The 14,244-nt window shown below is 40.3% G+C and overlaps 1 protein-coding gene across 1 annotated transcript; it reads left to right on the top strand.

Moving 5' to 3' along the window:
* The first annotated feature begins 6,072 nt into the window (after positions 1-6,072).
* LOC111237707 (reticulon-4-interacting protein 1 homolog, mitochondrial-like) lies at positions 6,073-13,935 on the top strand. The gene is made up of 9 exons (XM_022766910.1): positions 6,073-6,675; positions 6,775-6,926; positions 7,889-7,957; positions 8,420-8,544; positions 8,920-8,968; positions 9,097-9,233; positions 9,808-9,991; positions 11,867-11,962; positions 13,037-13,935. Exons 1-9 carry the CDS (start codon positions 6,396-6,398, stop codon positions 13,238-13,240), a joined length of 1,296 nt encoding a protein of 431 aa, XP_022622631.1. The 5' UTR covers positions 6,073-6,395; the 3' UTR covers positions 13,241-13,935.
* The last annotated feature ends 309 nt before the right edge of the window (positions 13,936-14,244 follow it).

Genomic DNA, 14,244 nt, shown 5'->3' with positions numbered 1-14,244 from the left:
ACCCAGATAGTCAACACTGTATAATATGCATAGACTACTGATGGCCTCGTGTCTCTCCTCACTTTGTATTTTATCTGTGTATTTATCCATTAGCAGCTGATACACAGTTTGGCATGCAGGTGATGTGCTTTTGGCAAATGTTTTTTTTCTACTTGGTTCACATATCAATATTGGCTTACACGTGATATTCACATAAAGTTATTATCTACCACGCTTTCTCGCCTTAAGTAAATATTGACACGCAGAAAAAACATTTCGCCGGAGAGATCTATTCTTTCTTACAATAATCAGGTTTTTCACCTTGAAATGCATCTATCAGATTGGGACTCACCTTCTGTTCACAACTACATATCACAGCCACTGCTGCCTTGTAAACAACAATGGTGATGAGTGAACTTGAATAGCAGACAGTGAGAGGAAAAATATTTAAACAATGTTGGGCTGTATGTGTGGGGTTTTTTATTATTTATTTATTTCGTTTTTTTTTACATAAAGCATAGAGGCTGACTCTGTTCAATGTGGAAACCTGGTAATGTAACGATAGAGATGGAAATGGTTTACGGTTACAAAAACACAAAAGATGACACACCATAATTCCACAGTGTGCCTCGGCACTATGTCAGAAATGGTTCCTCTTAAATGAACTGAGGAGCCCTTTTCCTTGATGATATCTCATTAGCAGCCTGTCAGCTCAACTCACAACCCCTCCACTCCTCCTCCCAGCCGTCTCTCCTTCCTACACTCCACCGGCAGGCACTGACATTTGTATAATGAATGTGGTTCATTTGCAGACCACTGACCAATTAGGTGTAAGACACTGTGGACTAGGGAAAAAGTTAAGCTGTATTTGTGTAAATGCGATGTTCTTTCTCAGACAAAAGAGCTATGTGGGTTACATTTGATTTCAGTGATTGGTTAAGTCACCTGCCACTTTCTCAGGACCTCAGGCGTCAGGGCTTCTATTCTTCTCGTCTACTATTTCCATGGTTTCATGGCAGAATTGATAGAAAATGAGGCTAATATATACTTATACACTGTTGCACATAAAGTTGGAATAATTTTGTTTTCAGACACAATCCTCTGTTTATTCCTATTTAAATGCATCAGTAATCAGACCAGGTGCAATGATTACATTATGTGTCCCAATTACCCAGGTGAAATAAAATAAATCACATTGTCACAATCATTTCATGGAAAGAGGTCAAAAATATGTTGTTCCAACTTTATGAGCAACAGTGTATATGCCAACAGAGCAGTGGGCTGTTATGACTATAGTCTGGAAGAAGCATTTCTTGTTAAAGTTATTAACTATCAACCTCTTATAAGCTAAATAAATTCTTTCTCGAAGTTTGTGAATGAACACAGACTACTTGTGTTTATCTTTAGTAGTCTGTGTTATGTATTGTCCTTAAAATAGGGGTGAGGGCTGTGCAGATGGCTGGTATGCCAATGAGAAGGGTTCAGACACTGCCAAGGAGCAGTTATCGGCATTTGCTAAATCTATCGGACACGCTGCATTTTGTAGCCTTAGTTGGAACAATGGCAGAAACACCATTCAATCACACAGTTTACAGTGGTGTTTTGTATCAGTCGTCGTTTATGTTGTAGTGGCTATTAATCAGGTGGGTATAAATAAATGTTATATAAGAAGTGTGTGTGTTTTCCTCTGTGTGTGTCTGCTCTTTTACATCTTAGTTAGGACCAATCTGAGTTTTAGAATGTGAGAGTGGTTAGGTTTGGAGACGATAAAATCAAAGTTCACAAGTTGAAGCCTTTACGGTCATGCCAAAGTACAACTGCATACATTAGAAAGACCAGATCAACACTAGACTAGATCTTTCCTGGAATCCAAATCAAATGGATCACATTTTCCTGTACATGTACATCGTTCAGCTTGTGTGCCTTATGACAAATAAACGACATGTGTGAATATAAAAAAGACAGAGAGACTACAAACTAGAGAAAAGTGTCCAATAGTGTCCCAATAAGTATGGACATGAATATTGTTGGAATATACACATGAGCTCAATTTTGTGATCAGTCCCTCTGCTGCTGTCTATAGGCTATATTTCTATTTGGATAAAAAGTATGTGTGTGTGCGCGTGTGTGTGTGTGTGTGTGTGTGTGTGTGTGTGTATTGGAGTTTTAAACAGTTTTAAACTGACAGCAATAAATCTGATGTCAGCATATACATTATAGTTCTTCCTAATCTCCAGGATAAACAGGGACAGTTCATTATATGGTTCATTATATTTCCACTGCTGTACTTGCAGTCTGGAGGAAGCCTGTAGATAAGATGCTATCTGTGAGATGAACAGCAGAGCACATTGTGTTTCCTGTATCACTGCTGTGGACCGGCCACGGTGTGTGTGTGTGTGTGTGTGTGTGTGTGTGTGTGTGTGTGTGTGTGTGTGGTGTGTGCGCGTGTGTGTGTGTGTGTGCGTGTGCATGTGTGTATGTGTGTGTGAAGACACCCTAGGAATAAAACAGTAGGACTTGGTTATACGTCAAACCATTCTTTTTATTGAAAGCATATGACCTTTAAATATATGGAGCCCTATAAATAAATAAATAAATAAATAAATAAACAATCATGAAATGAATAATCACATAAATAAATGATATAATTCTCACTCAAGCTTTGGAGTTCCATCATTCTTATTTTAATAATACTAGAGATTTATTGCCCATTAAAATACCCCTTTTCAAAAGCTTGTTATTATTTCATAATTTCATAAACTTTTCCTATTCATGCCCCTGGCTTTTCTCATGAAAGTCAGCTCAACAAACGTTGGCAAATTCAGTCAGTTAGGTGCTTCAAGCTGGAGTGACAACATTGTTAAAGTGATTCTGAATGAAGCAAACATAGGCTACTGCTGTAAATAAACACAGCACACTGTAACTGACCCCTCCTTTTATATACAGTGGCTTAACAATGCTGCATGCGCTGCCTACTTAGCCGGGTAACTAGCTAGGTGGGGTTGTGAGCTTGGATTATTACTCAGCATCAAAGGGAAGAGGAAGTGTTAATACCATTAACTAGGGCCAAAAAAATGTTTAGCAGTTTTAGCAATACGATTTTTAAAAAACCATGTACATATCAGCACAATGTCTTTAATCTGGATGTATTAAAATATAAAAAAGTAGAGTGCAGATTCTCACACGCAGAAGCTCTTTTTTGTATTTGCATGACACTTTATTTACAGTACCTTCAAACCCTGTCAGCCAGGTGAGTGGACACTTAAGCTCCACGTATTGGTTAATATAAACATTTGATATTAACCTTAACAGCTAGCTTTGTCTGAGAGTACCTTTCAGGTCATAAACCCACATTATAAAATAAACCCTGTAAGCAAATTACTCCTGTAGGCATACAAACTGATAAATTATGTATGAGTATATTTAAACTCGCAGTAGTATATTCATCTATATCCTGAAGCCTGATATAATGTGTGCTCCAGGTGTATTGGTCCTTGCTGTTGTCTAACCCCCACTGTGCTGTGAATGCATGTTCACTGATGTGGCCCTGAGGGATACGCACACCAGAATATCCAGTTACATGGCACATAATATGTGTATATGTAACAAAAATTTATTTTATTATACTTGTGGATCTCCTGTGTGACCTTGTGGTCCAGCTCATTAAACACAAATTCTTCTGCTGTCCCAAAACAAGAAAGAGTTATATCCAGCAGAAAAAGGTGAGTTAATCCGACACCATTCAAATCCATGTAAAACCAAGAGGGATGATATGAAGAAGGATAAAGAAGCTTTTGGGTTTCCTTTAGCTCTCTCTTTGTGACAGTCAGTAGCCAATGTACTAGTGTGTGACCTATTCAAGACAAAAGTGGAGCAGTTACCAAGGAGAGAAACCAATCCAAAATATAATGTCAGAGCCCAGCTAGTGAGTGGTTATGGTGCACAGTCCTTTCTCTCTGCTCAGGCTCAGAAGGAGCTGGTCCGTCACATAATAAACAAGGCTTGTCTGATCATTATCCAAGCAGTGGCCATTCATGCCCAACCTCAGCGCAGACTCACTGTTCAGCCGTGGTGTGCCAAGCATCTGGAGATTTGTCTCCTAATTGGTTTGTTTGACTGTGGGAAGAATTTAAAAGGTGATGGGTGATTGGTGAAAGGAAAAAAAAAAACAACAACAGAAAATGAAAGCATGGATAAGGTTAGAAAGATGTAACTTTGCGATGAAAACTTTAATCTATTCTTTGTGCAGGAGAGATATGTTACTTGAGGGAGGGTTAAAGTCTCCTTAGTCAAATCTGGACAGTCGAGTCTACAAGACCACTAAATGAAATTAGATCAAAGCTGTAATTTATTAGAGCAACCATGTGATTTGGGCCACAGGTCCCAAGATGGAAAAGGAGGCCTAGAAAAGCTACACATGGTGTTTCTGGGGAAGAATGACTCTCCTGACAAACACCAATTTAAGACAGATGCTGCTCTCACAGTCCGACCCAGTCTTATCTTGGGTAGCTGGTCAACAAGAAATTTTAAATATTTTTGTTAGGTTGCTGCCTGATAGATGACACCCTCTACTCCAAGTAACAACTGAACTGAAGTTTTTTTTTTTTTTTTTTTTTTTTTTTTTTTTTGAGGAGCAGCCAGCAGTATAATTCATTAGACAGGCCCACTGTAATGAGCCAACATAGACAAAGCACCCAATTTCCAGTGTGTCCTCTTTCTCCTGGGAGCAGTGATCATAATGACAGTGCTGTTTGTTGCTTGGTTTCATGCTGAATCATGATCACACAACCACAAGCCCCCGTGTCTCTTTCTTTTCTCACTTTTCTGCATGTGGTCTCCGGAGAAAGAGAACATCAGTTCTGCTTGCAGATTACGCCATTTGCATGAGACAAGTGTGATTAGTTATATTTATTTATTTACCAGCCTATAATTACGCTAACATGATTTCACTGAGATGCCTCTTCATCTTATTTTTCATTGCTCATAAGATCTTCTGATAGGAGGCCATGTTGCTCTTGCAGCAATACTTCGGTAGTATCTATACTGTCAGCAGCAGGGCAGTAGTTTTGTTTAAAGCCCACTTGTTGCTTGCATGGTAACTGTCTTAAAATGGAGTAACTCTCAGTTTAATGGATTAAAAGGCCAACAGCTGGTCCATGCATCAAGAGGGCCTGTAGTTTGTGACCACATTCTCCAATTGAATCTTTAAGACATGCAGTGAGAAGCTAATGCCATTTCATAACCCTGAAGCACCATGTAAACATTAAAACAAACCCCAGTGTAGTCCATTGTGTATTGCTCAGCCATAAACAGATAATGTTTTCTGCCAATTTGCTTATGGTTTTCTTCACTGATCTGTGCTCTGTCCATTAGTCTTTGCTACACTGGCATGTATTGCAAGCACTCAGCAGTCATTTTACTCTTGAGTAGACCTCTCAAACATATTGAGTTATAATTTTTTCATGTACACTTGCATTTTTATGACAATAGACTATTATTGCTACTATTATTGCTTAATGGATTTTTGTGTTTGAGCCTTAATGGAGCCAGTGCAATTAAATTCTTTGTCCTCTATTAGGGTTTAGGTTTGATTATGTTCTTGGTTTGTTACTGTACAGCATTTCATTAAAAAACATAAATTATAGTTTTTATATAATATCATATGATCATATATTATCATATTTTATATATATGTCTTATGTTTATCATATCACTATCTTGAACAATGAACACAAAACAATACAACAAAAAGTAACAACAATAAAACATAACATTAAATTCAATACACCATTGCACCAGAGTCTAGTCCATTACTAATAAAATAGGATAAAATAAAATAAAATAATACATTATACAGTCTGTACAAACATAAAGTGTTCATATACGAATAAACATTAAGACATAAATGACCTAGTTTCAATGGTTTTCATAGATTGTATTTGAGACTTGCAGTCTTTCAAAAAATAAACCAAGCTTGAATACAACATTAAAGATTATTATTATTATTATTATCATCCGTATACGTCAGAACATGTTCTTTCACTCCATTGGCCAGAATACTTAGCTACTGCATTGTGATTGGCTGTCGCTGTGTGTTCAGGCGTTAGCTTGTTATGTAGCAACTTAGCCGGAGAACGGTGTGTTATCTGCTGATTTTTCTTGCAATGGTTCCTCTTTCAGCCTAATATAAGCCACGATAATACACTAATCGCGCACAGAGGCGTTGTCGCTTATTTATTTTACCTATTATGTTGACTGTTGCGTATTGTACGAGCGGTGACAACTTGGGCATGGTCATGTTAGCTGAGTAGCTACCTAGCACGCCTTCAGCCTTCCTAGTTCTTTAGATGTCATGTTGCATGAAAAGCTGACCTTGTAGGTACCGCCAGCTGGTTTAATTAGGTTCTGTCAGAGCTATGGCATCAACCAGGCTCTTGTGTTTGTTCAGCGCGAGAGTAGCAGGCTCGACCAAAACCTTAGTCAGAGCTGGGTGCAGTGTGTGCTTCAGGAGAAATGTTAGCAGTTCACCTTCAAGGCGGCAGAGCTGCATGTCAGCCTGGGTCATTGATCAGTATGGTACTAATGGGGTTTTGAGGTACACAGACGAAGTCACTGTACCTACTGTCAGTTCTCCCAGTGAGGTGATGATTAAAGTCCATGCGGCTAGTCTCAACCCTCTTGATATATCTATGAGGGGTAAGTGTTGGAGTAATATTTGGATAAGATCAACACATGACCAGTGGTTTGTAGTTGTTGTTTTTTTAAAACATACCTGCTCGCTTTCTCCATTTACAGGTGGTTATGGAGCAAAATTGCTAAAGTTAAGAAGGGACCCAATGTCTGTGATGGACAGTGATAGTGAGTTTCCTGTGATTCTGGGTCGTGATGTCTCTGGTGTAGTGGTGGACTGTGGATCTGATGTTACCCATTTTACTCCAGGAGATGAGGTAGGACTTGCACTGTCTTTTAGAAGGAGTGAGTTATATGGATGAAACTACCTGTTACTGTACATGTCATTTTTATATTGAAATGTCTGTCCACACTCAGTGGCCACTTAATCAGGTACGGTGCACCTGTAAAATGGAATGCAGTCCAATAAAACAGCACAGCCATAAATTCTACCTTTACAGAGATAATAATGTTCAGGTTTGATTGACACTGTCAGAAAGGTATTAATTTAACTGTATGTTTTTCATTGAGATTGAAGTGCACCCCTACAAACATGAGGGGGGAAGAATATTAGAAGTACCTCAATATGATACAGCCCAGAAAAGCACCAACACTAACTATGGTGATAGTAAGAGCACTCTTTGTTTGACCTTGTCATAACCTCTAGACATATGACACACGTGATGAGGGTTCATAAGGAGACTTAGCTTTATTTGGAGGTGTCACAACGGTTGGGAGCCACTGGTTGAACACACCCAAAGATAGTTATCTTAATATAAACTCATTAAAATAGCTGACTTTATACAAATGTATATTGTTTTCACCCTTAATACAACTCCATAGTGGCGTCATTTGCTGACATTTTCTTAGACGAAAGATTAAGTTCTTTCTGCTTGGTCATCATATGAATATGACTCAATAATGGGAGACATCTACTGTGTCGACTGTCTCCCACATATTCACATTATTGTCTTTCTGCAGACAGAAATGCAATTATGCAAATTCAACTTAAAGTGATTGTGATAAAATAATATGAAACACCAGGAAAAATTTTCCACATATAGTGTTCTAGCAATCATGTTCCATCAGTTTAAAAATATGCTTAGAAATGAATGCTGATAAGAACCGACGGGAAGAGCTTGACTAAGAGCTTAATAGACGATTAACCAGATTCAGAGAGCTCGAGTAGGCGGTTAAATCTAGTGTGTTCAGCATGTTAAATGCCATATTTGTGTTCCAGGTGTGGGCTGCTGTTCCTCCATGGAAACAAGGAAGTCTGGCAGAATTTGTGACTCTAACAGAGTATGAGGTGAGCTCCAGAGCCAGTAGAGTTATACTGTATGACTGCAGTATATTTTCATCATCAGCTGACTGACAAACCTGTGTGTTGTTTGTCTTCTAACTTCTAAGACTGACTTTAATTTGAGTTTCCTAGTTGATTGAGAGCTCTTATGTAAATTGTAAAAGTGTATCGGCTAAAAGTTTGAAAGAAGTGTATCCTGTTATGTAATCCTGCAGTATAAGAATTAATTAGGATTAGGTTTGTTTGGTTGCAGGAGCCACTGTGGCAGCAATTACAGAGACACACAAATTAACCTGCGTTTTCTTGCTGTATTGCACTTCATTTTCAGCAACTCTTAGCTTGCTAGCTGCCCACACAGTGGCTCTGATGATTATACTCAACTTTTAAATTGTAAATCAGAAATATTGTTGACATGTTGGCATGTTTCTAACTTTTCACATTTTCTGTGTGAGCTGGTTTTTTTTTCAGGTTTCCCATAAGCCAGATTTAATGAGTCACACAGAGGCAGCCTCCATCCCCTATGTAGCCAGCACTGCTCTATCTGCACTTGTCAATGCAGGTGGTCTTTGCAGAGACAGCTCTTCCAATAAAAGGCAAGCATAAACAGATACTGGATAACTTTGTATTGAACTGCTCTACCCCCTCACCATTCATGCGCAGAACATGAGAAGTGTGAATCACAGTATTGGAGAAACAGTGAAAGGTCCCTGAAAAATATTATAAACTGTCATCAATGCTGAAATTACTTCTTTAAGGTCTTGGAGTTTCTTAATGTGCTCTTTCCTGTTCAGAAATCAGTGCAGTCATGCAGACCTGTACTTTGATAAGACACATTTTTAATCTCAATGATTTCAGTGGTGAAATTGGCTCCCTCTTTCATTCAAGTTAGCATTAAAATGGTTTTAAAATCTTGCCTTTAACCCACAGACTGTAAAAATTTAAACCAATGTGTAATCTAACTCTCTCAGGGTTTTGATCACTGGAGGATCAGGAGGTGTTGGAACATTCTCTATTCAGGTAAGGCAAGGTGTTTTCCACTGGCTCTACCAGCATGTATGTTTGACTCTTTTAAACTCTGCGTGAGTCTAATGCCATTCGCTGTGTCTGTGTGTATATTCCTGTTTTCCTCCTCTGTGTGCTGACAGTTATTGAAGGCCTGGGGTGCCCACGTAACAGTTACCTGCTCCCAGAATGCAGAGGGCCTTGTTCGAGGGCTGGGGGCCGATGAAGTGGTGGATTACACAGCAGGAGATGTGGTTGAACAGCTAGAAAATATGGAAAAGTATGTTTTGTTGCCGTGAAAAATGTGTGTTTTTAGAAGTAATCATACTAACAAACTGTGTGGTACATTATGTGTAAAAGTGGTGGCATTGTATTGGTTTCTTTTAAACAGGTCAGACCAGAATGTTTTTCTTTTTTTTACAGCACCCAAGCCTCATGAAATAGCATTAGACTCAGTGCCAGTCCAATAAAGGTGCTAATGAAAAGGAATCATCCAGGACTGCTAAAACTGTGCGCACTTCTCCCCTCTAAACACCACCAAATGTGGTAAACATCTTCCTGTCAGCCTGGCACACATGCTCACTGACTCACTTTCTAGTTTCCATGGATACCAGGGCTCAAGGCCTCAGTGGACGCTAGTGCACCCCTCTCCCTGCCCCCAAAATAAACCCTGGCTTTAGCTTGAAGACAAGAATGATCTTTTCCACAGATACTCTTTAACAATATTTACGACCTGAGATGAAAACGCATTCAGTGCTCTAAGCTGCTACAAAGTGTGTGTTTAGCTTTCTGTATTTTAAACTTTCCTCCACCGGGATTCCTCTAAGTCTGACTGTGTGTGTTTGCATGTTCAGGTTTGACGTGATTTTGGACAACGTCGGTGGAGACACGGAGCAGTGGGCGGTGGGCCTGCTGAAGCCCTGGTCTGGGGCGAAGTACATCACACTGGTGACACCTTTACTCCTCAACACTGATTCCATGGGCCTGCTGGAGGGGACGATTCACGCTGGATTCACCCTGCACACCAAGGCCTTACAGGTAAACATGAGCAAAACAAATTCTTAATGTCAACACCGACATGAAAGACGATACTGCTGTTTTCAGGACCCTTACTAACCTGTTGTGTATTTTTGTTAAATGCTTTGAGCCTGGCAATTTTCATTAGAATGGGTGTGGAAAACAGGTGCTCCCAAACTGAAATGGAATAGTTAATCCTCATTGGCATGGAAAGACAACATTGTGTAACGGGTATACACCTGTTCCAGCCAGTTGAAGCTTTTGCTGTGTTTTATTTCCATTCAGTTGATCAGATGAATCAAAGTTCAGTTGACAGCAAGAGAGAACATCATGAAATAACTTGACTTAGCTTCATAGCTTCACGTTCTCCCTTTGCAGAGGTGATTATGCTTGATCTGTAGAAATATACCCTACAGGGTATAATAAATCTGACTGTGTGCAGCAGAAGAGGGACTTTGACATCAAGACTTTGAGTCCCCCGCATGTGTGTAAGCTTCATATTATTGTGTGTACATCCTGTCCCACCAGCTGCTCTGTTAGTGGAGTGCATGTGTAATGAGGGTAGTGGGTGAATAGGCGAGGACAGGGTGGAGCTGCTCTAGGAACTGAGTCAAGTTGTCCTCAGCAGTGGAGGCACTGGTGACAGCATGGCTGGCAATGTGTGTGTGTGTGTGGGGGGCGTGAGTTGTGTGGTCTAGACTGCGTGTGTGAGTGTGGGCGTTATTCTAAATGTGGCGTGCATGCGCATGTGTTTGCTGCTGAACCAGCAGTATTTGGTGTTTGTGCAGATTGTGGCCGACTATCTCCCCCCTGACAAATACCAGTGTTTGTGTGTTTCTTGCCAAGCCTCCGGGCCCCTTTGTCCATGGGAGCATCCAGCTGGTCAGTTTGGCGAGGTTCAGTTGCAGCAGTCACACCCTCAGTGGCCGGCTCTGTACAGCATGTCATTTTCATCTGGGAGATCACAGTGCAATTGAGCCCTCTAGTGTTGAACTTCTTGTTAGCACTGAATGATCAGGAAGAATCTATTGGTTGTTTTTGTTTTTCAAGCAAGCAGAGATAGTTTCACCAAAGCCTAAGAGGTTTGGCGAAGTGATGCCACATAATAATATTTTATGATCAAATATCAAGCAGTTAAATTTCCAGAGAGGAACAGGAGTTTCTTTCTTTTCTTTTCTCATTGTATTTCAGGTGCTTTCTAGTGCAGCTCTTCTGGAATAGGGCCAGTTTTTGCTTGTAACGTGCTTAACACATTAAGTTGGCAAAATAGTGCATATTATTAGGAACAACCGTTTACCATGAAGATAATTGTCGTGAGATTACTATATGTAAATTACAGCAGGAATATGACTCTGTTTAAGATCATCACCATCCTGTTAATTGATGCAAATGTTTCTGTCCGCCGACAGTGACAAGAGTAAACTACATCAAACTAGATTATAGGTGGTGTTCCAAATGAAACTCAGATTTGGTTGGTAGGAAAACTAGCTATGCTACCTCACATTCAAAATTTGAATGTGAGGTAGCGTAGCGCTCAGTAGGTTAGAGTAGTAACAGGTTTTTCAGCAAATGTGTTATGATTAGTTTTTCTTCCATATAATCCAGGTGGTTACTCATTTAACATATCAATGTGATTGTAGAGTGCCTCCCAACATGCATCATGTGTGTGTGCTGACTTGTATTATACCTCAAATTTTGACTTAAACAAATTTGCCATTTTCACTTAGACTCGTGGTATTTTCAGTATTAAATTAAAGCTGTCGACATTAATGAAAATGTAGGGATCTAATTAGGACTCCTGGAGACCCAGATAGCAGCTCTGTGGGGTCTTTTATACTCAGTGAGGTACAAAACTGTCAGACTTCTAATCTTGCCTCCCCGCTGTTCTCCTCTTAGAACATAATATCAAGCGGAGTCTTCTACCGGTGGGGATTTTATGCTCCAGATGGGCCTGCTCTGGACGAGATCAGAAAGCTGGTTGATGCAGGGAAGGTACTGTATATACAGTCCATGCTTATTACTCACATTATACAGACTTATCATTCACAACCACTTGTACTGACAGAACAGGGAGATGGAAATCCTCTCATTTGCACATCAGTCACAGCCTGAGAGTAAAATTGATGCCGGGATGGAAATCATACAGCACACTGAATATGAACATACCATGGATTCCACACATGCCTGTATTCAAGGCTCCCCTGTGGCTTTGTTAAGGAGTGAGCATTCCCACTGTGCTGGTTGGTCGGCTGGTGGTGTGCACAGTTGGCTGCTGGGCGATCAAGGCAGGCGCCAGGAGACGGTGAATGGATTTTTAAACAGTGCTGAGCAGCCATTCGCAAAAGCGTGCGGGACCTCTGTCCTTTTGTCCCGGGGCTTACAACGAGCGGCACACTCAGACCAGTGGCGGGAAGCCGTGGACACACACACAGCAACCCGCACAAAAAACACACACACGCACGCTCTCTCTGCATGTCCTATTCTCAGTCAGAAGTGTGGACGGTTTCCAGTGTGACGCCACTGCACTCCCCATTCATTGTTAACGACAAGAGATGCTGACCAGAATAACAAGCCTGGCTGCTCGTGTTGTGGGACTAGCACAGGATTGTCCAGCCTCATCACATTCTGAACCCCTCCCTCACCTTTTCACATTTGCAGCTATGAAAGCAGAGATGATGTAGCATTAGCAGCTTGTGGGTATTTGTCTAAATTGATTAAATAATGGTTGCCGTGCACTGGTAAACAAAATAGTGTATTTATTCATTTTGTCTGATTAAAAGCACTTAATCCATGGTGTGTACCCCATCAGCACATATTAGAAAGCACGTTATCACTGAAAAATGTGTGTAATTGACTCATTTGTCAATCTGTCAATACTAATTCTGCTAGTTAATGAAGCATTCCACCCATCCATTTTCCCAAACTGCTGCAACAAAGGCCGGAGCCAGATACAATCAATCCCCTCTCTGATATGCTCAAGCTTTACATTTGATCTCTTAATTGATATCTGAGTGCTTTTTTTTAAAGCTGATATTCCTGATATTTTTTCTTGCTGTATCATCACAGATCCTGCCAGTTGTGGAGGCCCAGTTTCCTTTCACCCAGGTGCCCCAGGCTTTTCAGAAGCTGGAGCAGGGCCACGCCAGAGGGAAGACCGTGATCAGGGTGGCCGAAAAGGACGACAGACAGGCTGAAGAGCTGGTGCAGAATATCTGCACAGAGGCTGCAGAGTCAGAGCAGGAAGTGCAAGGAACAGCCAAGCAACACTGAAGAGAGGAAGCGGAGTGTCTAGAGAATAAAGCTTCTGTGATCCCTCTCACCTTTACAAGGCGATTCTTGACAGCAGCAGGCTGTAGTATCTGAACAAATCAGAGGTGCTGCTATAGTGGAGCAGACTACAAGCGTGATCTGAGCTTGCAACGGGAGAGTGCCAAAGACTGTTGTTCTTGTTGAACCTTACAACCTCCTGTGCTGTCTTGAAGTTTTCACAGGGTGCTTGACTTATGCTGTTTTCATGTCATGGTGAAGTTACTGATAATTACCAACTGAGGACTAATAAATACCATTCAGGTCAGTATCCAGCTGGTAATTACAGCCAGGCGTTTGGTAACTTTATGACAGCTGTTACATAATTAAAAAAAATTTGTTGCGCGCATAGTCAGCTTGAAATGTTCAGTCAACACATGTTTATGTGCAGTACCAGGGAAGCAGAACCAACAGGATAAGGCAGGTCACTATTTGCACTGTCCCCATGTTGAGTTGTTTGATTACTACTACAAGTGCATGCAAATCATTTCCTCATCATCACCTTGCATCCCACATCATGTGGCGCCATCATACAGTTAATCTAAGCAGAAAACATTGGTTCAACTTCTGGGGAACAACAAATAATGAAACTTCAGATCTGATATATTTAGTTTCTACACTGTTGTATAGAAGTGCAGCTCATTCTACTGTACAATGTATACAAGAAATGTATTCATAAAAATACTTTTATTTTGAAAACAAGACTTGTGTTTCCTCTTGTTGCATGCAGCTGGAATATATAGTGTATAACATGACATTGCATAAAAATATATGAAAATGTGTTAACACTGTTTAACTTAATTAACATCAGGCAAACAGATTTATTCAATGAAAAGACAAAATACAAACCTTTGGGTATATTACTGGAAGTGTAAAATATGCATTACAAGTTCAGACTCCACTATTTGCATGTTCAGTGGGCAGTCGTACATTCTTATGGATTTATCCATAGCGCTCCATGTTGACCT

This window comes from Seriola dumerili, unplaced genomic scaffold (genome assembly GCF_002260705.1).
Source record: "Seriola dumerili isolate Sdu_G_001 unplaced genomic scaffold, Sdu_1.0 BDQW01000025.1, whole genome shotgun sequence".
Classification (NCBI taxonomy): Eukaryota; Metazoa; Chordata; class Actinopteri; order Carangiformes; family Carangidae; genus Seriola; species Seriola dumerili.
This window is presented reverse-complemented; position numbering and strand designations above follow the sequence as displayed.